Source organism: Cygnus olor, chromosome 1, assembly GCF_009769625.2.
Source record: "Cygnus olor isolate bCygOlo1 chromosome 1, bCygOlo1.pri.v2, whole genome shotgun sequence".
NCBI classification, from domain to species: domain Eukaryota; kingdom Metazoa; phylum Chordata; class Aves; order Anseriformes; family Anatidae; genus Cygnus; species Cygnus olor.
Genome location: NC_049169.1, coordinates 43,204,522 through 43,229,815, shown reverse-complemented (window position 1 = coordinate 43,229,815; position 25,294 = coordinate 43,204,522). Strand labels below are relative to the sequence as shown.

The window sequence follows — 25,294 nt, the reverse complement described above, 5'->3', positions numbered from 1 at the left end:
CTCGCTGTCCTTCTGGGCACAGGGCACCGGCTGGGGCACATCAATGTCCCAGCAGAGGCACACGGAGGAGATGCTGAAGGCGGCCACTTCCCCCCCCCCAGTCCTGTACCTCACAGAGGAAGGTGAAGATGCCCTGATGTTCCTTCAGGAGCTTGGCAATGGTGAGGCTGCTCTGCTTGATGCCACCTAACGGGTCAAAGAGGAGGTCGCGGTTGAGGGTCCCCTTCCTCTCCTCAGTCCACACGTCGATCTCTTCCTGGTGGTACGCGAAGGTGCAGTTATCCCCGTACTTACAGTCCTGCTTGTTAAGCATATCTACAAAGCAACAAACAGCACACACCACCACACAGGGAGGGCGGCCCAGTCAGAAACTAAGCTCTCTTTCGTCTCCTCCCACTGCCCACACCTCACAAGGAGCTGAAAGCAAGAAAACACAGAGTTAAAGAAAAAGAGACATCTCCCCCCAGCTTTGAGTACACCAGGGCACTCAGTGAAGTTAATGCAAACTACTAAGTGGTGACATCCTCAGGTAGATGCCATCTGTTGGGGAAACTGTTTCAGTACAGAGGCCTGCTTTAATGCAGTGCTCAGCCAGGGACAGGCTGCAACTTAACCGCCCCCTTTTAAAGCCAATCCAGATTAAGTTCTCCTAGCAGCTCAGCAGTAAGCTGGGACCGTTACCTCGGCTATTCCTCCCTCCCCACCTCAGCAGGTGCTTTGTAGTGACACTGCCTCAGGGACCTGTCCGGTCATGTTGCACGTACAGACCACGGGATGGGCTGGAGCAAAGGAGCAGGCATTGAGAGCTTTACCCTAGGCAGAGCCACAGACCTGCTGCGTGGCTGCTGGGTGGAGCGGGACTAACGCAGGCATGTGTACAGCAGGCAGGTTCTCAGCAAAGCCCTTATCAACAGCGCAGCGCCAAGCCTTGACTATGGTTGTACTGGGCTTCACAGCCCATGGGCTGCTGATGGGACAGGAAGACCCCAAAGACAGGAAGCAAGACCAGCAGAAGACCTCTCCCAGCCGCCCCGGCACACAACTTACAACCCCTTCCCAGCCACCCGCAGCCCTATCCCCTCCAGATCACCTTTGCACAGGTAATACGATCCTACAAAGTTGGTTTTCGTTGGGCGAGGACGGATCCTCTTCCAGGTCTTGTCTTCCGAGTTCTTCAGCCTGCCCAGCAGGATATCTCGCTTGCACTTGTGCTCCAAGCCTTCCCGATAGGTGTAATCACCAGCCTTGGGCCCTGCAGCAGAGAAGAGCCCCATCAGCCGGGGGAAAGGCAAACCCTAGCGTGAGCCAACGCTCCAGGTGGCAGAACAAACGCATCACCTGTTTTGGGGTAGCAGATGTGACAGGCCTGTTTGAAGACATGAGTGGATGCCAGGGGGTTCTTCACCAGCAGGGCTGTGTTGGGCATTACTGGTTCTGGCTGGGGCAGCAGGTGCTCGGTGACTTTGGGCACAGCTGGGTGACTCACTCCACCAAGGCTGACCTGCACAAAACCACACACACATCACTTCTGAGCTCTGCAACCACGCGGGTCAGAAAACTCCATAACCCCACATCCCGCTCCAGTCTCCCCCAAAACTTCCTCATTTTCTCCCTCATCAAAACATTCCAATCTGAAATGACATTTCAAAAAAAGTTGCATGCATCTTTAAAAAAAATAACCAAGTGTTGTATGTTCACTTCAAGGACAGGTCTCCTTCACTCTTGGTAAGGAGACACCAATTTTCTATCATGAGACACAGAACAATGCCCCCCTCACTCCTTCCCGTTCCTTCCATCACCACCAACTCTCAAATCAACTCCGCTGCTACCTGGGAGGACAAACAGCCACTTATCAGTGAGTCTTCAGGCAGCAGATTAATCTGAGGATGGAGACTTTCCGCTGCAGTGACATAACAGGGACAGCAGGACAACAGGAACTTGAGAAGAATAATTTGTGTTCCAAACTTGCTAGCCAGAGGTAACCCTAACCCTTTCCCCCAAGACCGGAGACACAGGACAGGAGCAGAACACTATCTGGAAAAGTCTCCTGAGAGGGGCAGAGAGGAGCAAAGAACTTCACTAGTTTTAAGACAAACCTGGCTTACTCTGCCCCACCCTTCAGTGTTATGTGGCTGCTAGATATAGCGGCCACCTTGGATGAAAATGATGGAACAAGTGTCTTCCTACTGACTCTGGGGAACCCTTTACCTGCCTTGCCAAAAGGCTGGGGAGAACGCTGACTGGGGCAGGTGAAGAAGAGGGGCCCAAATTACCTACATCACCCAAGTCACTACTACCTTGGCTCCAGAGCACCTTGGGACATCAGCATGGGGGAGCGGCTCACTCACCACGGGGGATGGTTTTTGGCTGCCAGGTGGGTGTCGCAGTTCCTGAGGGCTGGTTTCTTCTGGGCAAAAGAAGGGGGAAAAACACAAAACAAAACAATCATTTCACGTTCAGAGGTGGTTCTGCTCACAAAAAGACAAACAAGTGCTCGTGAAATCCATTTGCTTTATTTATTTCATAACATTTTAGTACTTTTTACCTAAACCACCCATCTAAGTCTTAGGAAAACTCAAGGAAAGGCCTTCTTGTCCCCAAAACCACACTGAACCCATGGATGCCACTGAGTTCTGGCATTCCCAAGGTGGCAGCTCAGAGGCAGCTGAATGCTGAGGTGAATCTGAGTGTTGAAGTGCTGACTGGTCAGTCTCTGCTCTTCTCAAAATATTTTTGCTGCCTACATACTGCAATACAGGGGACAACCTGTCCAAGAAGAAGCCTGCCTTCACTCATGAGACAGGTGGGAACCTGCTTTTTGCACAACTTCTACAATTTGGCTGCCTGTGACATAAGAGTTCAGTGCCCGATGCCCCAGGATGCTTACTGCCCTGAATTCAGATCAGAGCGACCCACCTTGGCCTTTACCATTTTGCCCAGTGCCACAAGGTCCTATCTCATTTAAAACAGTCACCAGGATGTTATTCATTTGGTACAAAATGTCGAACAGACACTGGGGAAGATGGAGGAATCACTTCATAGTCTAGCAGATTGTGCCAAGGGAGGCGTCCTGGGTACCAAGCCACGATTAGGCCTCGTTGCTCCTCATCACACACCTTCATGTTCCTTTCTCCCCTGAGATTTCACATCATGCACATACTAGTTATCTGGGATTACACACCTACAGCCCTTCTTATTACTCATGAGCAAGACATATTCAGCTGCTCTGCCCAGGACAACTCCCTGCCCTCTCCAACATTTGTATTCCTGTTCCGAGCGGGGAGAGCTATCCGACAGACCTCTTCAGCACTGAAGGAAACAGCCTTGGCACGCTTTCCCAGGTAAAACAGCACGAAACCCCGCCAGCCCCACACCTACCAATGGCAAAGGAATCCAAGGCATCCAGTGACCCTCTGCTTGTCCCAAAGGAGTCCAGGGCATCGAGCCGCGAGTCTGTGTAGGGGAGCAGGTCCAGGGAATCCAACGAATCCAAGGTGGAGCCACCACTTCCCCCCGGCGGGGGCTCAAAGGCGTCCAGGACAGAGGAGGAGGAGAGCTGCTTGGTGGGATCCATCACCAGGCCGAAGGAGGCAGGCGGCAGCGGGGTGGAGACGGGGATGCTGGCCGTCACGACCGGGGGCAGCAGCGGAGTTCCCCCCGGGAACACGGGGATCAGCTGGGGCATCTCCGTTGGCAGGTTGGTGGGAATGGTGCCCTGGACCAGAGACTTTGGGGAGTTGGGCAAGAGGAAGAGAAGCAGCACGTTAGAAACAAGGAGCAGGGAGTGAGTGAACGCAAACTGAGCAACAGGCTTCCAGTCAAGCGCTTGCTGTGTTATCTGAATGGAGGGGACACCCGGCAGCCCCATCCACCGGCAGACTTCCCCCAGACCTCCCCATCCCGTCTGCACCACGCACAGCCCGGGCTAAGGTCCCTGAGGAGGTGCTGGGCTACCTGAGCTCGGCAGGCTGCAAAGCAGAGCCTTACGTCGGGCACTTGCACCAGCTCAGGACAAAACCCAGCAGAGCTGAGCGCACGCAGCAGTGAGGTCAGGGTAACGACCATTACACTTGGCAGCACTCAGCAGAGCTTTTCGGCTCAAGATCCTTCCTGCAGGAACATGATTACCTTGCTTCCAGACCCAACCTGACTTTCATAACACCAGCATGGCTGGCAACTAAAATCCGACACAAGCATCGATACAGACTGTCTCTACAGTGCCCAGACCTGTTCAAAGAGCTCAGGCTGAATGCAGCCTGCACAAAACACGAGGAGATTAGAGCATGCCTGCTGTATAAAATACATCCGCCATTCTTGCTTCAGCATGCTTATTTCTATCCTCAGGCCTGCTTCAGCTCCACAGACACCAGAGGCCAGGGGGAAGGCGAAGGTGGGGGAAGCTACCTTGGGTACCTTTTGGGGGCAGCTCCGTGAAGTTGCTCGCTGCAAAGCAGGCTTGGAGGTGAGCTCTTTAGATAATCACAAGCCAGTTGCAGAAATAAGGGAAGGAATGAATGAGTTTTACCAGAGGAAGAGCTAGGGTGAAAGACTGACAGAAAGAGAGAGGCAGCACGCATATCCTTAAGCTCCAAAAACCGATTTGGAACAAGAAGCAGGGGACCCATGCAGCTCTTACTAGAGGGTACGGTGACCCCTCGGCGAGGGAGTCCAGGAGGGAGTCCAGTTCTTCCCCGATGATGTCCCCATCTGTGAAGTCCTCCACGCTCTCAGGCACTGGCAGGGGCACGCAGTCCGGAGATGGGAGCAAGCTGGCAGCAGGGAGCGAGGTAGGCAGGCCCTTTGCATCCGAGTCTGAGGGCAAAGGGGCCAGCCCCTCGCTCACAGGGATGGAGGTGGCCACGGGAGCCGGGAGGCACTGCAGGTCCATAGAGCAGTCTGTGATGGGGGAGAAACAGAGCCAGTCACCCAGGAGAGCCTCTTGCAAGGGGCAAGCAGAGCACAGCCTGGAAAAAAAACAGTACTGTACAGCTCCATCAAATCACAAACACCACGTACGTCGAGTTTTCAGAGGAGGGCTCTGGTCTGAAGAGTTCTTGCCCTTTGATATTTGTTCCCGACCTCCAGTGGCTCACTGATAGCTGAAATATGCTCTAAAGGCCAGCGCACAGACTGACTGTCCGGATCTGGCAAGCAGGAACCAGAACAATACAAAGCCTGTGGCTGACCACTTACTGAATTTGCTGCGGCCAGGACTGAGGGCCAGGGGCACGCAATCCCATTTCTATACAACCTACCACCTGGTGTTTTCTTTAATGTTTCTCATTAATGCACTTGGCAGAGATCACCGCCTCCTCTGCTCCTTGGAGCTTCGATATCCCAGCTGAAAGCTTGCTTACTCGCACCCCCTCTCTAAACCCTCAGGCATTCTGGATGGCAGAAGATAAAAACACGAGGTCCTGCTGGGAAGAGTCAGAGATCAGGGTCTCAGACCAGGCCGTGCTATCAACGTGTCCCCAAAAAACCCCATCAGACTCACTCAGCTGTCTTTACCCAAGAAAATTTCCTGCTCGAGTGCTTCCTGATGTCTGCAGGTGGGAGGATGCTCCCCATGTTCCCCCTCAACACTTCAGCACCAAACATCCCCTTAGAAACTTCTGTGAGCACGGGTTGGGGCATGAGAGGAGCAGGGATTTTTTCCTAAGGTTTCCTTACCCTTCTGGTACGCTACAGAAAAGCTAAGATGTTCCCATCATGCAAAATAAACCTCTGTTAAGTGAAGTTAAGGTTACAAGCACAGATTCCTCACAGAAGAGCATTTTATTCTCAAAAAAATTAAAGGTTAAAAAAAAAGTTCAAATGTTAGAAATTCAGGAAATGCAGCATTACATTTGCAGTTCTCAAACCAAGCACCCAAACTACCTTAATTCTGCCCCTGTGAAGATGTCCTGGAATAAAAGAAAAGAAATCAGAAAAAAAGGTGCTACCTTCTCCGTCCATACAGCAGTGGCTGCACTGTATCTGTGGCAGTCTAAGGTGTGAGCAAGGCTAAGTTTGGAGGGAGAGACAACAGCCTTTATTAGAAGGGCTGATAAGAATGGAAAGAGACTAGACAAGCTTCTGACATGCAAATCTTCATCCAAGGAGAGGTACTGCATCTTGTCTGGACGAGCTCTGTGTACTCAGCCTCCACGAGACCTCAGTTGTCTCTTTCTACGTGGGGCTGTAACGCCACGTCGCTGCCTGAGGACCGTGTGGACGCCTTCCGTAGAGCCAGCTCAGCAAACCAGCAATTCCTGCAACCCCCCGAGTCCTGAACAGAACAACAGCAGGGCTGACACACAGGCACGGGCCCCTTTATCTCCAGCCACCGCCCCCTGCAACCTTTCCTCCTGCATTTTTGTCGGGAGTAGGAGGACGGCAGCCGAGGTCGCTGTGCAAAGCGCTGGAGGCCAAGCCATGGCAGAAGGCAAGGGAAAGCAGGGGGAAGCAGCAAGGAACAGATACCGGTTCCCCTTCACAACCTTACACATCCTTCCAAAGCCGTCCCTCAGATCAGGCCCAGCCCTAACCCCATGCCCCCTTTGCAAGGACTTCTCTCAGCTCACCTCCCTTCGTCGCGGACCCTCCAGCCACGCTCGGGAGCCAGCCATTCAGCTTCCCCTCGGTGCTGGCCTCATTGCTGGTAGCTCAGCCAGATTTCAAAGGGACTGCTTGTCCCTCCCCATTTTTCAGATGTTTAAATCTGGAGTACTGTCAAGATCCCTCCGAGGGCCAACGAGAAGTTCAGGACACGCTGGAGGGGCCGGGGACACGTGCAGGGGGGAGCAAAAGGGTTCCCAATGATACGGCCTCGAGGGATCCAGAAGCGCAAACCTTCTCTGAGGAATGAGCGAGGCCTCCCGTTCCCAGTCGGACTGGGAAGCAGAGCAATGTCCTCAAATGCCCTTGGAGGCCCAAACCCCTGAAAAGCTGAATGCGTGATCGAAAGGCAGAGGAAGAGAAGGGATGCCCCACGGCTCAGTGCGTGTGAAGGGCGGGGAGAAGGCAAGGGAACCAAGAGATCCCACTGCCTGCAAACAGAAGAATCGCCTGCTCCCCTCCCCCTGACCACCCAAACCCTGCCCTCCTTCCAGCCACCCGCTCCCGTTCCCCGCCACCCTGTCTCCTCCCCTACCTCTGCTTTCCCATTCCTGCTTTCCCCAGGATGCCCCCATCTACTGAGCTTGACCATCAGCCACCGTGCCCAGCGAGGTGAATACAGTGCCCTTAAGAGCCCTGTTTCTCGCTCCGCGTCCCAAAACGCAGTTGTTCCCCCTGTGCATTTGCTGGCCAAAGGCCATCCTGAGCCACATCTGAGCCATGATCCGTGCGGGGCAGGGCCGAGTTAATCAGATGACTTCAAGCAAAGCATGAGGGAAGGGGCTTCAGGAGTTTGCATCTCGAAACAGAACAAAAACAAAAACCGCCACCACCAAAAACCCACAACAACCTTACTAAAAAAGCTTTTAATCTGAGATGCTCAAGGTAGCTGGCACCCAGAGCTCTCCTCATGGCGTGCCAGTCTCGGGGCAACGGGTAACATATCATTTCAGGGGCTTTGAAAAGATCCAGCAGAAAATGTTCTCTCTGCCTGAACTGCAGCAAAGCTGGCATGCTGCTCTTACAACAAATCCTGACTAGACAAAGAGCCTCCTGGATGCAGGCATTCTTCGCGCTGCAGTCAGAGTCCGGTTCATCTTAGCACAGCAAGATAATAAGAAAAACTCTCTTTGTGTTGTGGAAGTGGGTCTCATGATTGCATGCAGCATTCAGTTATCAAACCGGCATTCAACGGAGAACGAACATGTTTTCCAAACCAGACACCGAATTATCATCACGGATTATGAAATTAGTGTCTTTCTATAAAAAGAGCAACAGCCAACTGCGGCGGCAAGCCTTCACGCTTAGCACTGCAGCTACCTTTCGAAGGAGCAGAGACTGACACGCTCAGAGGCACGACTTAAAATGCTCCAGCACACGACAGAGGGCAAAGCACCCAGCTAGCCTTTCTACAGGGGCAGAGTTAAGGTCACTTGTTTCCCAGCCTGAGAAAAGCAACCCTGTGGCCCTCACTCTGCTCCTCCTCGGTGCCTAGCACAGAGCAAAGCTCTCCCTGGGGCCCTCCCAGCTCCTTTTGTTTTCAACTCCTCCATCTCAACGTCCTGGAGGACCACACGTGCTCAGAGCACAGACAGTTGCCTACAACCTTAACTTCACTTTATCTAGGCTGTTTTGTCTGGGAGCTTACAGAAGAATTTCAGAAGCTTTGCCAAGGCTAACTTGAAGAAAGCACAACTGGAGGAGGTTGTGGACCTCAGCAGATCCTTTTAATTCCCGGAGATGTCCCTCACTGGGCCCGGACAAAAAGCTTTTCTGTAGGAGGTACTAGCAGGTAAGCACCTGCTCTGCCTCATTTTCCCCTCAGCCAGTGCCTCAGTAGCTGACTGCAAATCTCAAGATGTGAGGAGAAACCAGTTAAGGTAATAATCTCATACGCTCCTGCTTCCCACCATCTTTTCCTCCTCCTAGTCATCAAAGTATGCAGAAGAGACAAAAATGAAGATGATGAACCTCTCAGGCCCACCAGCCTGGTCAGATACCTTACTGACAACACAAAAATCAGAGAACAGAAATGTCTTTACCTGTTTCAATGTCATCAATCGAACCCAAACCATTGGAAGTGGTCTGCAAAGAGGGCATAGGAAAGAGGAGAGAAATTATCACCACAAATTCATCTTTAAAAAGATATTCACACTTCACAGATGAGACCCTTTACTACTCCTAAACGTATTTGGCCCTTTCTTTTCCTTTATTGCCTCTTTCAGTGCAAGAGCAGTAAAACCACTGAACTTTAAAAGGCCGTTCATCCGAAGAGCCTGTTCATTTTCACCTTCAGCAGTGGACTAATCCTGTTTCTGCAAAGGGTACCAGCTCTGCATTATGCCCAACCACGTGAGCGAATCTGTACACAGACTTGGCTTTTTCATGTGTGGATGAGAATACCGTGTCCCAAGTCTCAGGACAAACCAGTCGGTCAGCCCTGTGCAGTGCGAGATCTGATTAGCCTGATCTTACACAACATTCCTTTTCGTAGTTCACATATTTTGCAATCTAATAACCGCAAACTTTTACAGCAAACTCAAAACAGGAAAAGGTTTCCGCCAAGACAACTGCTGACTTGGAGCTTCAGGCAAGGAATAAAAAAAGCCCGTATTTTACAGAAACATAAACAGAGGCAAGTATGTGTGCTTTCAGCTTACACTTATAAAGGTACTAGGAAAGCATTACATTTGAGATACTGCATCTACTGCAATAGTTTTTGCAACTTCTACTGTTTGCAGTATTATAATTTCTTGCAAAATGGAAGATTTTCAAATCAAAACCTAGATACAACTATAAAGGACAGCTGACTTGCCCCCCTAGGAAGATGTGAAGGCAAGTCACTGAGCAGTGGCAGGTAAACTGATTCTTTAGTAACCCCTCTTGTCACACCAAATGTCAATTTTCATGGTTTTACGGTTTGCTTGCTTTAAGGAGTTGTGTGAAGTACCAAACAGCCTGTAAAAGCATCAAGGTTTTTTTTTTTTTTCCTTCTTCTTCCCCTTGGTAGCCAGTGGTGGCACACGGAAATTGGCAATTTCAGATATTTTGGTTTATTATTTGCACAGAGCTCTGCCCAGCTGGATCTCCCAGTTCAAAGAACAACACAAAGAATACATAAACCCTCTATGTAGCTTGCTCAATTCTGGACAACGAAACTACGTTGTGTGATTTAATTTCGTATGTTTCTTCAGCAGTTGCATTTTCTGATTTTTACTTACTGTTGTCCTAACCATGTAAAAACTTGAGACCTGAAACTTCTTTAAATACACAAGAAAACAAACATTCACAGTAACCACGAAAAACAATCACCTTCAGCGGTCTGTTGATAGCAAAAGTGTTTTCACCAGAAATATTTTCAAAGAAATTAATTTCCTTGACAATATTTCTTAAAAGGGGAACACGCTAATTAGAACATTTAAATCCTAGAAGACAGCTACAATTGTGCATGTAAATAAAGCTCATAAGCATTCTAGTTGCGATCCACGAACAGTAAGAACTACAGGGTGCAAACTATACCTGATTTGACAAATTGATTGATGTGCCATTACTGAGTAGAGAGAATGTTTCCAATTCCTGCTGCAAGGAAGAGAGATGTCTTAGAACAAAGGCAACTCATGAATGCTTGTAAACGAGGTAAAGGTGGGTTACAATACAGTTTTCCTTTCAGGAAAATAAATAAAAGCTACCCCAAAAGGCATACCTCTGTGTACGAGGGTACAGTTTTCTGAACGCTGGCAGTGCCATGTATTTATCATGGACACCTTAGTGCAGAACACCCAGCACCCAATGCACAATCAAGAAGTGAAAACGGTTCCTAAGTAACAGAAGTTTTTGCCTTTTCATTAAAACATTACTGCTCTGGGAAGGCTTTACAACGCGGGAATGAAAGCTGGAAGTCAACACAAGAGATAGCAAGGCATTACCAAAATACCAACCAACAAATTTCAAGTAATAAAATAATTTTGGATTTTCTGATCTTTGTTTTTCTAACTTTTCTACAAAAAAAATATTTCAGCGTAAAACTTCCCTTACTTTGCGACGGAACCGTCTCAGAGTGCTGAGAGTTGCTACAACATCAAGGGGTTTTGGGGTGGGCTGATCACACGTGAGGTTTGTCGCGGAGAGGAATATGATGTCAGAGCACCATTTTCCCAAAAAGCTCTCTGCAGACAGACTGGATGCCCAGGGATCACGTCACCAAATACTGCAGAGGTGCTCCCCTGGAGGTGTACTACGCACCACTGTGCACGGGGCTGAGGATGCAGCTGGGCAGAGGTGCCTCACAGAGGCGCGCTGTCCGTCATTCAGTGAACACTCAGTGAACACTAGCTGATGCTGCTTACTCCTGAAAATGCACCCCGGGATTTTCCATGAGCGAGGCAGGTTTATCCAAGAGGGCCAGCAGTGGCTTAACGCCCTCTAGCTCCATCCCGGAGTATACATTTCCATACCAACAGAGCACGCCAGTTACTGCAGCACTTTTCTTTTAGAGGCAGGTTACAGATACAGCCACTGGGGTCAATTAACTGGACCCACGGCTTGCTTTTGGCTGCCTTCTTTCCTAGCATCTGCCCAGATGTGTACCTGCCATGTTCCCCTAAGAAGGAAAGGACTGTGAGGCAAAATCTCCTTTGGGATCAGGCCACATGTTCCCCTTCTCACGGAGGTACAGGCTCCCAAATACATCAGAGGCTTCTGCTGCAGCACCAGCCCGGATTAGCTGGAGACACGGGAAATATCGCAGCAGTAGACCCAGGGCAGCAGTGGGGTTAGAAATGGATTAAGGCAAAGGTGAGTCAGAGGGTCAGGGCAAGCAGGGTAGCCAGCAGCCCGCTGTAGGGACTGCAGGGCAGTATACGTGTGTCTACAGCTGCAGAGCAGCACCTACCACTTCTGCAGAAGTAAACCTGGAAGAGTCAAAGGACAGTCTCTAGGAAAAGAAAAAAAAAAAAAAGCCATACCTGAGGCCTTTTGTACGCTTTCCGAACCCTCAGTCCCAGCTTCTGGGCAAGCTCCTGTCCCAGCTGCGTGACACTCTCATCCTGGGGACAAAAGCATTGCAAGGACACTTTCAGTTCAGTGTCTTTGTGGCACACAAAACAAAACAAAACAAACAGGAATGCAGCTCTCCACACTGGGCTGTGCCAAGAAGCCTCACTTGTAGACAGCAGCAGGTGGACAATTGCCAGAGCAGCCCTAGGAGAGCCCATGCAGACCAGAGTGTTCTTGTTCCTGCTGAGACACTGAGGTTGCACCAGGACCTCACCCCACGCTCTTCTAATGCTGCAGAAAATGAGAAGCAGTTATCTGCTTGCAAGAAAGCACTCGCTCTCTGAAGGCAGGGTTCATGAGTGCCATTGACAATACGGCTGAGGGGGCTGTCACAGGTGGCTGGGGGCTGATTCCACAAGGTCCCCATGGCTGGGAAGAAGGAGCCTGCGTGCCTTCCTGCATGCCTTCCACGCATGCCTGCGTGCCTTCCCTTTCTGCCAGCCACAGAGCTAACAAACAGTTCTGATATGCAGACAGTATTTACTAGCCTGGTTTGTTTGTTTGTACAGCTGAAACCAAGTCTCAGCTTCCAACTTAGTAGCTACCAGGCCCTTTCACCAAATCCACCTCTGGTTAAACAGCCTCAGCTTAGCCAAGAGATCCTTCTGCTTCCCGCCCTGCGTGCCATTAACCATCCTCCCAGCTCACTGACCAGGCCCACTCTCACACCACCACAGGCTTTGAACAAAGTTCTGGGCCGTGCTCCACCCTCTCTAGCTCCACCCCGACTTACGATCTGCCACAAACCTTTTCACTTATTTACCATCAGCAACTTCTGCTAACTTCCTTCTGCTTTCCTCTCCTTCTCTGTTGGCAAAAATACTGGAGTACTTTAACAGTTTCTTGAAAGAAGGAAAACATACCTGCCCAATATATTGCGATATCCCTCCTTAATGCCACAACATCTCCTCTCTTGACCTCCGAACCTAAATCTTGCTCCTCTCTCTCTACTTACTATGTAATTTTGTGTTTTTTTTTCCAGCTTCCTTCTCTCTGAAGGTTCATCTTTTCTCTTTCAGCCCCTCACTAGCCTCTGGGTCTTCTATCCCACAGTATCAATTTGGAGTGCCAAATTTTGACTGTACTTGCTCCCCCACACCCTCAACGTTGGTCAGGTCACTGTCTTCTCTGAATTCAGTGAAGAAAAAATCTAGTTTGCCCATGTCCCCTTCTCTCTCCATCTTATGCCTCTTCAGGATGTACCTTCCTCTCCTGAAACTGTCCCCATACACTCCAGAAACCCACTCTTGGTCAAATCTTACGGTTGCTTCTCCCTCCTCACTTTCTTCCAACTCTCAGATCCTTCTGACACCACCATCAATCACTCTGTCTTTATCAATACTGGACCCCAATCATGTTTTCAGTTCTCTGCTTGCCTCTGGTTCTTCTGCCTTTCCAAACACTCTCTCAGGTGTTTTCTGAAGTCTGACGTTTTCCAGCTCCTTGTGGAAAATTCACCAGAAAGACCTCCAGCATAATCGCTTTTCATTGATCTGACACCGACACCTACCAGGTTCACCCTATCCAACTCCACATTCCATCGTCACTCTGACGTGTTCCCTCTGATGCTTGGCTAAGATCAACAATGTATTTTTCTCTGGACTACCTCCACCTCCCAAGAGCATGTAGTTAATTGTGGTCCTTTTTGTCAAGAAGGCCTGAGGGCTTACTTTCTCTTTGTCATCTTCTAGATCTTTCTTTAGCCTCCTCAGCCAAATACTACCATCAGGTGCTTACTACCTCCCTCCTAAACAAGGGGATGCTCAACAAGGGATTACAAAATGCTCTCCTCCAACATCCTAAAAAAAAATAAAACATAAATAAAAATATGCTGCTACCTCCCTTTGTGCCATACAAAAAGCAGGCCACAGAGAAATATCAGCCTCACCACGCTGGGAACCTCTGCAAACTATCAGTGCTGAATATCTGCACCCAGTTAACTCTGCTAGACAATGAGTCAACTGAGTGGCAGTGCCTTCATCACTGCAAGTTTTAATACTTCCTCTGCTTTGACCACAACAAAGCTCTCAATTGTTACGGCAACGCAAGCTGGAAGCACCTGGTTGCTCCAGAGGCCTAGCAACTGGTGTAATGGAAAGAGAATTGAGATGGTGGATAGCATGACTTGCCTCTGATGCAGAGAAGGCGTGTGATTTCTGTCAAACAGGCAACAAGGCAATGGGATACTTTAATTTACAAGACTGAACTGTTTAGAGTCAGGAATGTAGATGTCTTGATACAGAATTTGTAAGGTTGAGTTATCCTGACCCAGAGAAGTTTGATAAAATGTTTGTAGACCACCATGACCGTAATGTTTTAACCATACACTAACGTGGCTCAGTTGCATTGTGAGACATAGTCACATGCAGTTCTACATGAACAGATGTATGAGATAGCTTTGTTTATAAAAGGATTTAAGAACTAACATAATACCTTCAGTGGTTTTGGTCACCTTGTTCTGCCAAGTCAAGGAAACCATGAATATAAAAGGAGCAACTAACTGCTAACGTGGCTTTGCTTTCAAAGATTGCTTCTGTAATTCTAATAAAAAAGAAAAATTAACTTCTGCTGAAGCAGTTGCATTTTTCTTGTAATAGCATTACTATGATGGATCAGAATCAAATTTAGCAAAGACAACCAGTACCCAGTAGTATCTAATCACAGTCTATTTATCTGTTCAATTATCTGGCCTAAAGGAAGGCTCAATAAAAGCATTATTAGGAAAATATCTAGGGCCTAATATATGGAGATAGTCCCCTCTGAAGGCAAAAAAAAATTACACACCTGTGAACATACCAGTAATCATCTAGGACTCCTTCACGTCTTTCAAGAACTAATAAAAAAAACCCTTTGTCAGCTTGCCTTAGCAATTATTAACTAAAACGTCAGATATTTTTATCCCAAACAGGAAAAGAATACATGTTTTCCTTACAGGGCTCCAGTTCCTACTTGTGCCATTCTCATAGTATTCTCATCAGGCATATAAAACCAGCTATTTAAAACAACCTCATGGCCCTAGATCCTATTCTGCTAGGGCAAGTTTTTGCTCCTCACAGATAGGCCAGCAAACCTGCTGGAACTGAGCAGTGTCTCTGGCTGGCATTGTGTAGATGGTGACTTGGACTGAAGAAATTTAAGAATTCAAACATCCTCTCCAAGTGAGAGAGAGGGAGAGAGAGAAGAATCCTGGGCATAAGCACGTCACCAGGAATAGACAACTTTCCCCTTCCTCTATCCTCAGGTGTCACACTAAACGCTACGTGATGGAAGAGCAAGGTGGTGAGCCACAGAAATTGAGATGAGGTGTGAGACAAAAACTTACATGGGGGAGGGACAGCAAACACCGGCTATTACACTCATATGCTTCTTTGTGTCTTCCAAGCTCATTTAGAGAGCGGGCTTTCCGGAAGAGCGCTCGGATGTTCTCCTTGTCGAGACCTAAAGCCTTCTCGCTGTCTTCCAGTGCCTTCTCATACAACCCCTGCATGGAAGAAACCACCTCGAGTCAGCTGTGGCACAGCAGACTAACCCCTCTCTGTCTGAATCCAAGTGCTGTATCTCTCAGCAGAAATATAAAAGCATGTAAAAGGCAGTTGGAAATACGTACATTACATCACATGCAAACAGAAAAACTTCAGTAATAGAACATTTTGTTAAGTCTTCAAAACAAAAAACACTTCAAAATTTGTGAATGCTAGAATTCAGGCTGCTTGAGCAACCTTATCTTACTTCCCCCTCTACCTTGGGCATGTTACATTTGACAGTCTTTAATTACGTGACTGCCTGCTAACTTTTTTTCACGGGACTCAGTCTCATTATGAACAGGATGGACCTGCTTTGGGGTTGTGCCATAAAGGAAAGCTGTTGCATTCCTGAGGAAAATGGAAGAACACAGCCTTTCAGAGCCTGACTATTTCAGAATCTTTTTCCATATGTGTACTGAAAGCTCTGCCACGACCCAAAACCTTCTTTCTCACTGTCTTCCAGTGCCTCATAGATTTGAGAAGGCAAACCTCCAGAACAACACTCAAAGAGTCAGTACTGGAAGGCACTGGCTCTTTACAATCTGATCTGCAGACTGTGAAGAACTCCAGAACTCCTCACCAACACAGACCTGAACTGCTTTCTCAGTACCTTAGGCCTGACCAACAAAGGCAGGCCCCCTCTCCTTCACATTCTTCCTCTGGTCTTGCAAGACGCAGTGTACAGTGAGGAGGTATCAACGTTCTCAGTGTGTCACCATCTCCTCCAGTGCTGGGGCTGAATCCCTCCTGACACCTTTTCCAATCGCACGGCACCCAAAGCAATCCAGATGTCCACCCTGGCTCTTGGGGATGACCTGGGAGGGTGCTCACCATGGCGAAGTAGCAGGCAGCTCGGTTGACATGCAGCTTGCACAGGAGTTCCTTTGGGATGGTCACCTCGTCAGAGGCTGCGTAATCCGCCACATTCAGCCCTTCTACATACTGTACCAGTGAAAGCTTGAAATCCTTCTCTCGAAACAAATCATTGCCCTCTGCAAACAGGTTTCTCACCAGCTTCTGCAAAAAGGCCTGGGTAGTAGGGAGAGAACAAACAGACTGAAACAGGGATCCAGAGACAGGAGCAGTTTCCTAATTTCCCATTTCCTTCCATATGTTTTAGCAACCTTCCTGCCCACTAAGATTCTCCTGCCTCCCTACTCGCCTCTAAAAAACATCAGTCTTTTGGTAGATGAGAATAATTCAGTCTAATGTCCTTCCTTCTTGAACAGTATCTCCTTCTTTCTCTGAAAGTTGTTCTTGTCAGAATCCTTAACACTTTTATACAAACCACCCCATGCTCTCCACTTCTGGTATGTAAACTAATGGCTGTGCAATAGAACGAATCTTATTAACCAAAGGGTTCCTAACGTCAGAAAACAAACTTTTAATTACCTCATAATCTTCTTGGCTTAAGGGTAATGTGGACCTGAGAAAAAAAAAAGAGGAAAAAAAGCTTATGACACAGGCATCCATGCAAACACTTTTGTTTGATGAAGAAACTATCCTTCCAGTCCCGTTTTGATGATCTCAGTGAGTTACCAAACATTTTATCACTTCAAAGGCAGCTGGGGTGAAGAGAAGACAATTAGGGAGCATTACATTCAGTGATGGCCACAGTGGTGCCAAGAGATGGTCAAGTCCCAGAAGGATTTGAGACTAGTGGAATCTTATTGTCAGCTCTTCCCTGTGCATATATGATCTTTGGTAATGTTGCCTTCAGACACCCACCTATAAAAAAACATCTCTGAGAAAGTCCCATGAAAGATTGTCATGGAGAATATGAGAGTATTTTAAGAGAGGCAACAGACTGGTCACTCCAAGAACTCCTCAAATCCTCTGTGTGATTACAGAAAAGACATACAGTGAGAAATGCAATCACTTTGCTCTGTTTTACCTCGGCCACATGCCTTTAGGCCTACACCACAAACAGAAGGAAAGGAGAAAACAGTCCAAGTGCAGGAGGTCATTGACTTCTGGCTGTCTTGGCCAAGGCTGCCAGGCTGTGCCACAAAACTGGCAGTGCTTGTGTAGACAACACTCATCCCACAACAGCACTGAGACCTAGGCAAAAGGTTCCATTCCTCAAGTCAGACCACCTCGGTCATCCAGGTTTGGTCCACGCATATTTTTTTCTCTTCAAATAGATAACATTAAGCTCTAGAGAAATCCTTAGCAACTTTCATGGCCCTCCTGATCTTTGAAATACAGCACTGTATACGTGATCTTACTGGTCAGAGACTAAACTTTTTTAGATTTCAGCAGTACCAAAAGGAAATGCTACGGCATTGTAAGAAACATTCAGGCTGCATATAAAATTGGACTACACCTCTTTCAAATCAAAATAAGCCAATAAATGACACTTCCCCTGGTTCAAAGTTCAGGATACATTCCAGAGGCACAGTCAATATCCTGTATTTCTAAATGACTTTATTTCTGGGAACCTTATGCATTTTCATAAATGGTATCAGAATAAACCTCACAACTGCCTGTCTGAGACTGCCTTATCAGCCAGGTTTAGTCTCAGACTGGGGTAAAGATATGATTGTCATGCCACAGGACCTAAGTATGTAACATGGGAAACTTGGCTTTTTTTTCCTGCTGTGGATAAATAGATTTCAGCCTTAACTGCAGGACTCAAAGCAGACCTTAAGAAAACAAAATGAAACAAAAACCTGATTACTATCTCACTGCTTCCCTACTCACTATGCAACTTGGACCTTAGTGCTTTTGCTTACTCAGCCACTCTAGGGAAAGCAGTCCTGTACTTCATAAGGAAGTACTTGGTCTCATAGTCACCACGCATGCAATCACCCCAAGCTCTAGAAGGCCACAGATATTCAGAGAAGAGAGACACGAGGCAACAACCACATTGGCAACTGTAAAAGACCCAGGCCATCTCTTCCTGCTACCGGCAGCACGTGGGGCACCTGGCAATTCATTTACCCTGTTTTCCCTACCTACAAAATGGGAACGCTATGTTCCTCCCTACGAAAGGTGAACAGGAAGAACTCAGTTTCTACAGCCCTTGATATAACGATAGCCAACTCCAAAGCCACAGGAAACAATGAAGTTGTCCACTTACTGAATGAACTGAAGTCCTTTCTCTATTTCTTGTTTTCTCTTCTGTCTCTCCATTATAGTAGCTGCAGAGGAAAAAAAAAAAAAACACACAAAATGAGTCATTACAGGTCTCACTGGCAATTAAGCAGCACGGTATTTTGTGTGTGCCTGAATTCACTACTAACAAAATGTTCCAGACCAGATGCCCAGAACACCGAAGTCCATGATTTATCCACACAGCAGACAAAGGACAGCCAGCAGCTCACTTCCCTGCATCTGCTTTTTCTCACATGCCATTGCCAGGATACACAGGCAAAGAGGAATCGCTTCAATTTGAGCTCTAAACTTAAGACTCCCGGTAAATAAAGCAATGGGAACCAACCGTAATCATGACTGCCTTCTAGGAAAGGAGGAAAAAAACCAATCAGCTTTTTCCCTGCACTGGCAGTGACATCAGGAATTTGTGCGGGGACCCTCCCACGATAAACAATTTTTACTGCTAGACGAGACTTAAAAACATCTGGAAACATAGCACGAAGAGGGATGCTAGGAAGGTGATGGAATTGCTTGCTGTGGTACACGCAAAAGGACAAGAACGGATCTCAGCAATAGAAATTTCGTGCTGAAAATCAGCTGGCAAGAGCAGCAGAGACTTGGGAATGTTCCTTGGAAGGGAGGACAGGGCTCCCCTCTCCCCGGATGCTCCAGGTCAGAGTGCAGACAGGCAAGGAGTATGTTGGAACCATTTTGGAGTAATGTCCCTTTTCTCAGTTCAAATCGGTTTGAAGCACATCATTAGACACATAGGTTTCATCCCCTGCAGTTTGGGGGCAAATATGGGAATAGCTCCTGCCTGACCTCGCCCCAAGGTCTGCCACACAGGAGAATAAAAAGGGGGAGAAGAGATGGCACATTTTGTGGCCAAAAAAAAAGAGTTGTCGATGACCACAAATTTTCCTGCCTTGACATCGGCCAGCTGTGATTACAAATGATGTTCAGCATTTGAGGGACAAAGCCAGCAAGCACGGAAACACTGAGATGAGATGGAGCTGAAGACAGCATGCTCTCACAGCCTGGGATTGCCTCTGAAGAGATCAGGAGAAAAACAAAAGTCATTTCTCAACGCTGCAACAGCTTGAAAAGCATTATCACCTGGCTTCCTTTTATATTAAGGCCACCCTACCATTCTAAGGTATCTTCAGGTGCCTATGGCACATCCAGTCCAGAACAGCTTGAAGGAACCTTTAAGGTATGTGAAAATCAATCCTGACAACTAAGCAAGCCCTTATTGATTGTGCTCTGCACTATGCAAAATGTAGAACTGATACTTGCCCTTCACCAAGAAGGGCAGCTGGGGGTAAAAAAAAAAAAAAAAAAGATAGTGGTGAGATAAAGGCTGGGAAGAAAAGGCAGCAGCAGTAAGCAAGGGCTTGAAAGAGATACCGTGCACTTTGCAAGTCATCAGACATTAAATTTGAAAGCAATCTGGTCCAAACAGCAGGTAGGAGATTTTAAGCAGCTGCATGTGGAACGGGATGAGCAGCACAGCAAGCAGAGGAAAGCCAGAATGCCAGCAGACAAGGTGAGTGATAATCAGCGTCTCTGTAAAGGTTTTTAACAGAAGCGATGGAGAAGAGCAGGTAGACTTCAGCACAACACCAACAGAAGGCCTGCAATGATTTATAAATAACCTGGATAATGAGCAATCAGGAGGAATAACAAGGAGACTGTGAGGTTAATATTATCGCTGAAGCTACAGGCAGACAGGCTTGAGGGGCAGAAAAAGACACAGTTACTTCATTTGACATTTCTTCTTACATGAAACTCTGAAAAGACAGAAGTAAGAGAGAAGAGACAAGACGTAGAGAAGCAGAAGGAGCTATTTGCACACAAACAGCAGCAAAGGCCAAGGAAGAGGACAGAGCAATCCCAAAGCAGCATAGGAGAGAACTTTGAGGGACATCAGAGACGCAGATGGGGAAAAAGCCACCATGGGAAATGCCAAGAGAGAAATTTGGAGCAGGAAGGGGAAGAGTAAAAGAGCCAAGGGACCCTTACAAAGGCTCATGAGGGAAAGCACAGGAAGGAAGGGAGAATTTCTAGCTGTCTGTGCTCTTAGCTTTAAATGCCCCGATCAGCCTCACCCAACCACGCGCATGCTCTGCCTGCTCTGTTCGGATACGGCGGGACTGTACCCTGGTTAGCGAGGTCACTGCTGGTGGCTGTCATCACTTTGTGCTCCTAGCCTGTCCTCCCTGGAGGAGCAGCCTTGCTCTCGCTGGTCCCTGACATGAGCCAGACTGGAGGGAACAAAAGGAACGGAAGCGAAGTGGTGGCCCACGGGTCTGATGGAAAGGGAGATTATTGGCGACTGCGGGGAGAGCCGTTGAACACTGGCTGTTCCTCACAAAGTCAATGGCCACACTCCAAAAATGCTGTGGCACACCTTCACAATTGTGTTTATCCACACAACGGATGCATCACCTTGAAAAGCTTCTGATATGCACAGCCTGCTTCGACCACTGCTACTGAGCTCAGCTCTTTTCTTAAAATACTACTGCAAGGAGTGAGGAAGAGAAGATCCGTACCTGTTCTCATGGCTACCCCGATCCCACTGCTAAACACCCTCCACAACAGGATGTGGGCATATGTTATAACCCAAACTGTTTACTGCTGCTTGCCCACAGGGAATGGCATTCAAATATTACTGACCAAAAGCTGGAGTGGAGCCAAAGGACTACAGGGAAGGGCTCCAAAACATCTCCTTCCTACAGTTATCCAACTCCTCTTGCATCCTGCAGCTCCCCTTCTGTTTTCTCTCTCCTCACCACCACTGCCACCACATCCAACGTGCCCATCTCCATCCTTGCTTCATTTAGATGGCTTGACCATCTTTAAATCCCACAATAACCAGCTACAGTTTTGACCCTTGCTACAAAACCCTCATAAAAAAAAATTTTGGGCCCTGCACGCTGTTTCCTCTCTGCAGCCCTAGCCTCATCTTCCACAGCGAGTGCTCCCCAACACAAGACCCTCTACTGCCTTCTTTAGACACAAACCATGGGCCTGACCTCCCCTCCACACCGTTGCACCCCGGAGCTGCCCCACATTCCTCTCTCCTTCCAAGTGGGTGACCAGCCTCCTCTGCTAGCACTCCACCACACCTTCACACTTCTGTCACTACTTTACACATAAGACTCATCTTCTCGTGGCAACACCCTCAAAATGCACACCACATGTTGCTGCCCTAACGACCTATTTTATATCTCTCGGAAACAACCCCTGTTCCCGTTCGATCCAGCTTCACACCGGCACCTTCCTCCATGTGTTCTCCTCCTCCGTTATGCCTGCCCCACTGCCCCTGGAGACTACCATTCAGACTCCTCTTGCCCCTTTTGCTCTTCACACCTCCCCTGCCGCTTTCCAGGCGAACTCGGTCACTTCTGTCTCCCCTTGTCACTCCAGCCTCTTCTCCGTGTTTCATTCTACCCTTGGACCAAACTGCACACTCGTTACACCCGCAAACCCAATGCACAGTCGGCCACCGACACGTGCAACCCTTTGGTTCTGCTGCAACCACACCGCGGTTGATGCATAACTAATTTTAAGCACAGAGCTTGCTTAGCTTTTTTTCTCGGTCTTGTAAATATTTTTAGAAACACAGTGGAAAACATTTCATCAAGCAGTGTGCCTAAATGTCTTTGTTTCCCCCTAAATCTGTCTGTCCAGACTTGTCTGCTCAAAGCGCTAGCAGGATTCGAATCCAGGGTATTTATATCCCCACCACAAAGCTCTTATCGTTTCAGTCCAGAGATGTTTATCCTCTCTGGTCCAGCATCTAGAGAGGACTTTATTCATGTTTTGTCAATGAGTTACAAACTATTTGCCAGACAGAAATAAAATATTGCAGATCGGCAAAACGGTTTTCTTGCCTTCAAAAGGAAGCATGAGCCAGTAAACAGGGTGACTCAATCACAAACCGGGTAGATTCACTCTACCAGACAACACAAGATGAACAGGAATACTTTAATTTACCTTATCAAGGACCCTGCCAGAGCTGAATGTGGGCAAAGTTTTTCACAATACGTTTCTGGGATGGCAATGAGTTCACACTTGCCTGACTTCCAGGCTTTGACCATAACATTTCAGCCAGAAACAAGCACACTGAGATGCAACTGACAGGTTGTAAAGCTGAGACAGGAGCTCAGCCCCAGGCTCTGTGCGCTCTCCTCCATGCAAAAGGCTCCACAATTTGCTAACCTGCAAACAGGGAGTCTTTGGCTGCAGACTGGACACCTCAGTGGTGCAGCAAAACAGATCAAGCTGTGCAGCCCACCACAAACAAGGTCTCCTGCCCACTCCCAGGGGCCGCTCCCTGGGTTTCAACACTTCTTACAGCCAGCAACTTCTGGAGTCCCCAGGTCCACCAGGTCTAACAATCCCATCCCTTCATCCCCTGGTCCCAGTGAATGTGGGGCAAGTCTGCGATGACACCCAAGCCCCAAAAGAAAATAACAGCAGCCATCCAACATATCCCTAGGAGGGCAGGCTGATCACCTCAGGAGATCACTCTGGCCCTCCTCACCCCCCTTTTCATCTTCCTCCAGCCTCACACCCCACACTAACACCCCATTTACTGCAGGTCACCTTCCTCCTGCCCCCAGCCCAGCGGGCCCAGCAGTGCAGCTGGGACAGCGGGGTGACATTGCCATCCCTTGGCCACTTGCTCCGGGTCTCCTGCCCACCCAGCTCGCCCTCCCCTGCCTCGTTTTAAAATTTCAGTGCGGGAGCTGGCTCGCACACGGGCGAAGCGGCAGCCCCTGCTCTCCTCCCCCCCCCCCCCTCCCCAGCACTAGGCCGCCGATCCCCGGCCTCGCCTAGCGGCCACCGCGGGCGGAAGCGCCACCTTGGCCGGCCGGGGCGGAGAGGGGCCGACGGTGCCTCCCGCGCCCCCCTCGGCTCTGCCGGGCCCCGGCACCCCGGCATTATGTCCCCCCAGGTCCTGCCGGGAGGGCTCTCCCCCGGCAGGAGATAGCTAGGTTTCCAGGAAAACGGAAAACAAACCCAAACATACTCTTCATCCTTCCCCACCCCCCATCCGCTTAAATAAAAATCACAGATCTCCGGGAGTCTGGGAGGCGACTCTATGAAGAAAAAAAAAAAAAAAGAAAAAAGATAACCTCCCCTGTTACCCGGAAACTGTCTAAAGCATCAATATTTTTTAAAAATAAAAATACAAAAATACAAAAACACAACCTTCTAATTTGATAAACTTTACAAGCCCCTAAGGAAGGTACATCTGAAAAGCTATTCCAGCTGGGCTCCTCTGCTCCTTCGCGGGGTTTATACCAAACAAGAAGGAGAAGCTGCAGCCAAAATACAGACCCGAACACAGCTCTCAAAGCTACAAACCACAAACACAACTAATCCTAAGTTTTTAATATAAACCCAGGGGCTTTTTCCTTAGCTATTCAATTTTAGACTACTACCACATTTTTTCCAGGGGGTGGGATTAGGATCTCTGACAATTATTTTTTTTGCAAGCCCCACATTTTTGGCAGAAGGGGGGGTTAGCTTCGAAATCTCGCCAATATTATTTTTCTCCACTTTTTTTTTTTTAAATTGCAATTACACAACATTTCATCTATGCAGTTCGTATTCGAAACCTTTACTTTTTAATGAAGCAACATCGAGATTTTCTTGTTTCTCAAGTCCACCCCTTTCTACATACATAAACACACACACATATACATTAGGATTAAGGAAAAAATATCCCCCCAAAATAATAATAATAAAGGACTTACCTCTTCTTGGGTTCTCCCCCCCACACTATGTATAACTTTCCTTGATAAATGGTATTATATTACTAGAGGTATTATTAATGTATTATTACTATAAGTAATAATAATAGTAAGTGCTATTTAATTATAGAAGGGAGCATTCTGCTTCTGGATCGGCTGCCCCTGCAGCTCCCTCCATGTGCCTCCTGAGCTCTTTACTTTCATTTCCAGGTCTCTCGCTCGCCGCTCGTACTCAGCCGCACCAGCAAGAGAAAATGCCTCCCGCATATCCTCTGGGCCCTAGAGGCTACCGCTTCCCACGGCAAACACGCACGCATCTTTCCCTCCCGGCCAGTTCTGAGATTCTTTAAGGTGAAACAGGCTTAAAAATAATTAATAATAGTAAAAAATAAAGTGCTGGAATGTTCGAAGCTCCATTCTTATTTTAATACATTTTTTTTTCCTTTCTGGTTGTCTTTAGCAATATATCGAATATACCCCAAAAGAAAGCCAAGCTGCCTCTGCAGAGTGCCTGTTTGCACGTGAAGTGCAGCAATGAACTAAACTGCAAGACCCCCCCGGGGGGAGGGAAGGGGTATCACATGCACGAAGCGACCCTTTTGCTCAAACACATATGTTTGCTGGGAGGGGGCCATCGCAATTACGTATTCTGAGAAATTATTTATTCTGGCCAGAAAACGCTTATTCCATCCCATACTGCTGAGCAGCTTCCCTGTAAATAAGATGTTCTAAAAACTCGAACCTTCCTGTGCAGAAAGGAAGATATTGTGTGTATATAAAATGATATTATTATTATATGCCATTCTATGTTATATAATATACATATATTATACATAATATACATACACATACATATATTTATATTTACACATATGTGCTTAGGCACTTCCTGGGAATGAGATGTTGGCTTATTCTCATTTCAAATCTTTCAGTATTTCCAGAAAGTGGATTGTACCGCCACAATACCCCACACTGGAGAATCCCAGGAGATGAGTTATCGGGGGAAGCAGGAGATGGGCACCACAAGTTATGTTGTCACGGGAAATGGCTGTGAACACAGAGGTACACAGATCACCTTAAAAAAAGGTTTCATCCATCCCCGCCCAGCTTCAATGCCATCAACTTCAAATATCCCTCTGAAATGAGCTTTATGCTCAGCTCCCAACGCAGACTCCCTTGATAGGATAGGTTCTCCTCTCCCTGAAGGCTTCTGTCTCCCGTCAGATCATAGTTTCCAGACTGACACTCGTTTAA

The 25,294-nt window shown here is 47.9% G+C and overlaps 1 protein-coding gene across 10 annotated transcripts in view; it reads right to left on the bottom strand.

Moving 5' to 3' along the window:
• ZC3H7B (zinc finger CCCH-type containing 7B) overlaps window positions 1-24,279 on the bottom strand; it is a 44,697-nt gene extending 20,418 nt beyond the window's left edge. The window contains exons 1-14 of one of the 10 annotated variants that reach the window (XM_040554210.1): window positions 24,044-24,279; window positions 18,262-18,322; window positions 16,572-16,605; window positions 16,011-16,208; window positions 14,978-15,136; window positions 11,565-11,645; window positions 10,120-10,179; window positions 8,643-8,685; window positions 4,637-4,896; window positions 3,379-3,727; window positions 2,295-2,407; window positions 1,339-1,501; window positions 1,091-1,252; window positions 110-315 (exon numbers count right to left, since the gene is read on the bottom strand). In XM_040554210.1, coding sequence (XP_040410144.1) covers window positions 110-315; window positions 1,091-1,252; window positions 1,339-1,501; window positions 2,295-2,407; window positions 3,379-3,727; window positions 4,637-4,896; window positions 8,643-8,685; window positions 10,120-10,179; window positions 11,565-11,645; window positions 14,978-15,136; window positions 16,011-16,208; window positions 16,572-16,605; window positions 18,262-18,314 — 1,881 coding nt within the window. In that variant the 5' untranslated portion in view covers window positions 18,315-18,322; window positions 24,044-24,279. Of the gene's footprint in view, window positions 1-109; window positions 316-1,090; window positions 1,253-1,338; window positions 1,502-2,294; window positions 2,408-3,378; window positions 3,728-4,636; window positions 4,897-8,642; window positions 8,686-10,119; window positions 10,180-11,564; window positions 11,646-14,977; window positions 15,137-16,010; window positions 16,209-16,571; window positions 16,606-18,261; window positions 18,323-23,313; window positions 23,333-24,043 lie in introns of those variants that run through there. The other 9 variants (XM_040554158.1, XM_040554168.1, XM_040554189.1 and 6 more) reach the window with 9 other exon arrangements.
• Between the last annotated feature and the right edge of the window lie 1,015 nt (window positions 24,280-25,294).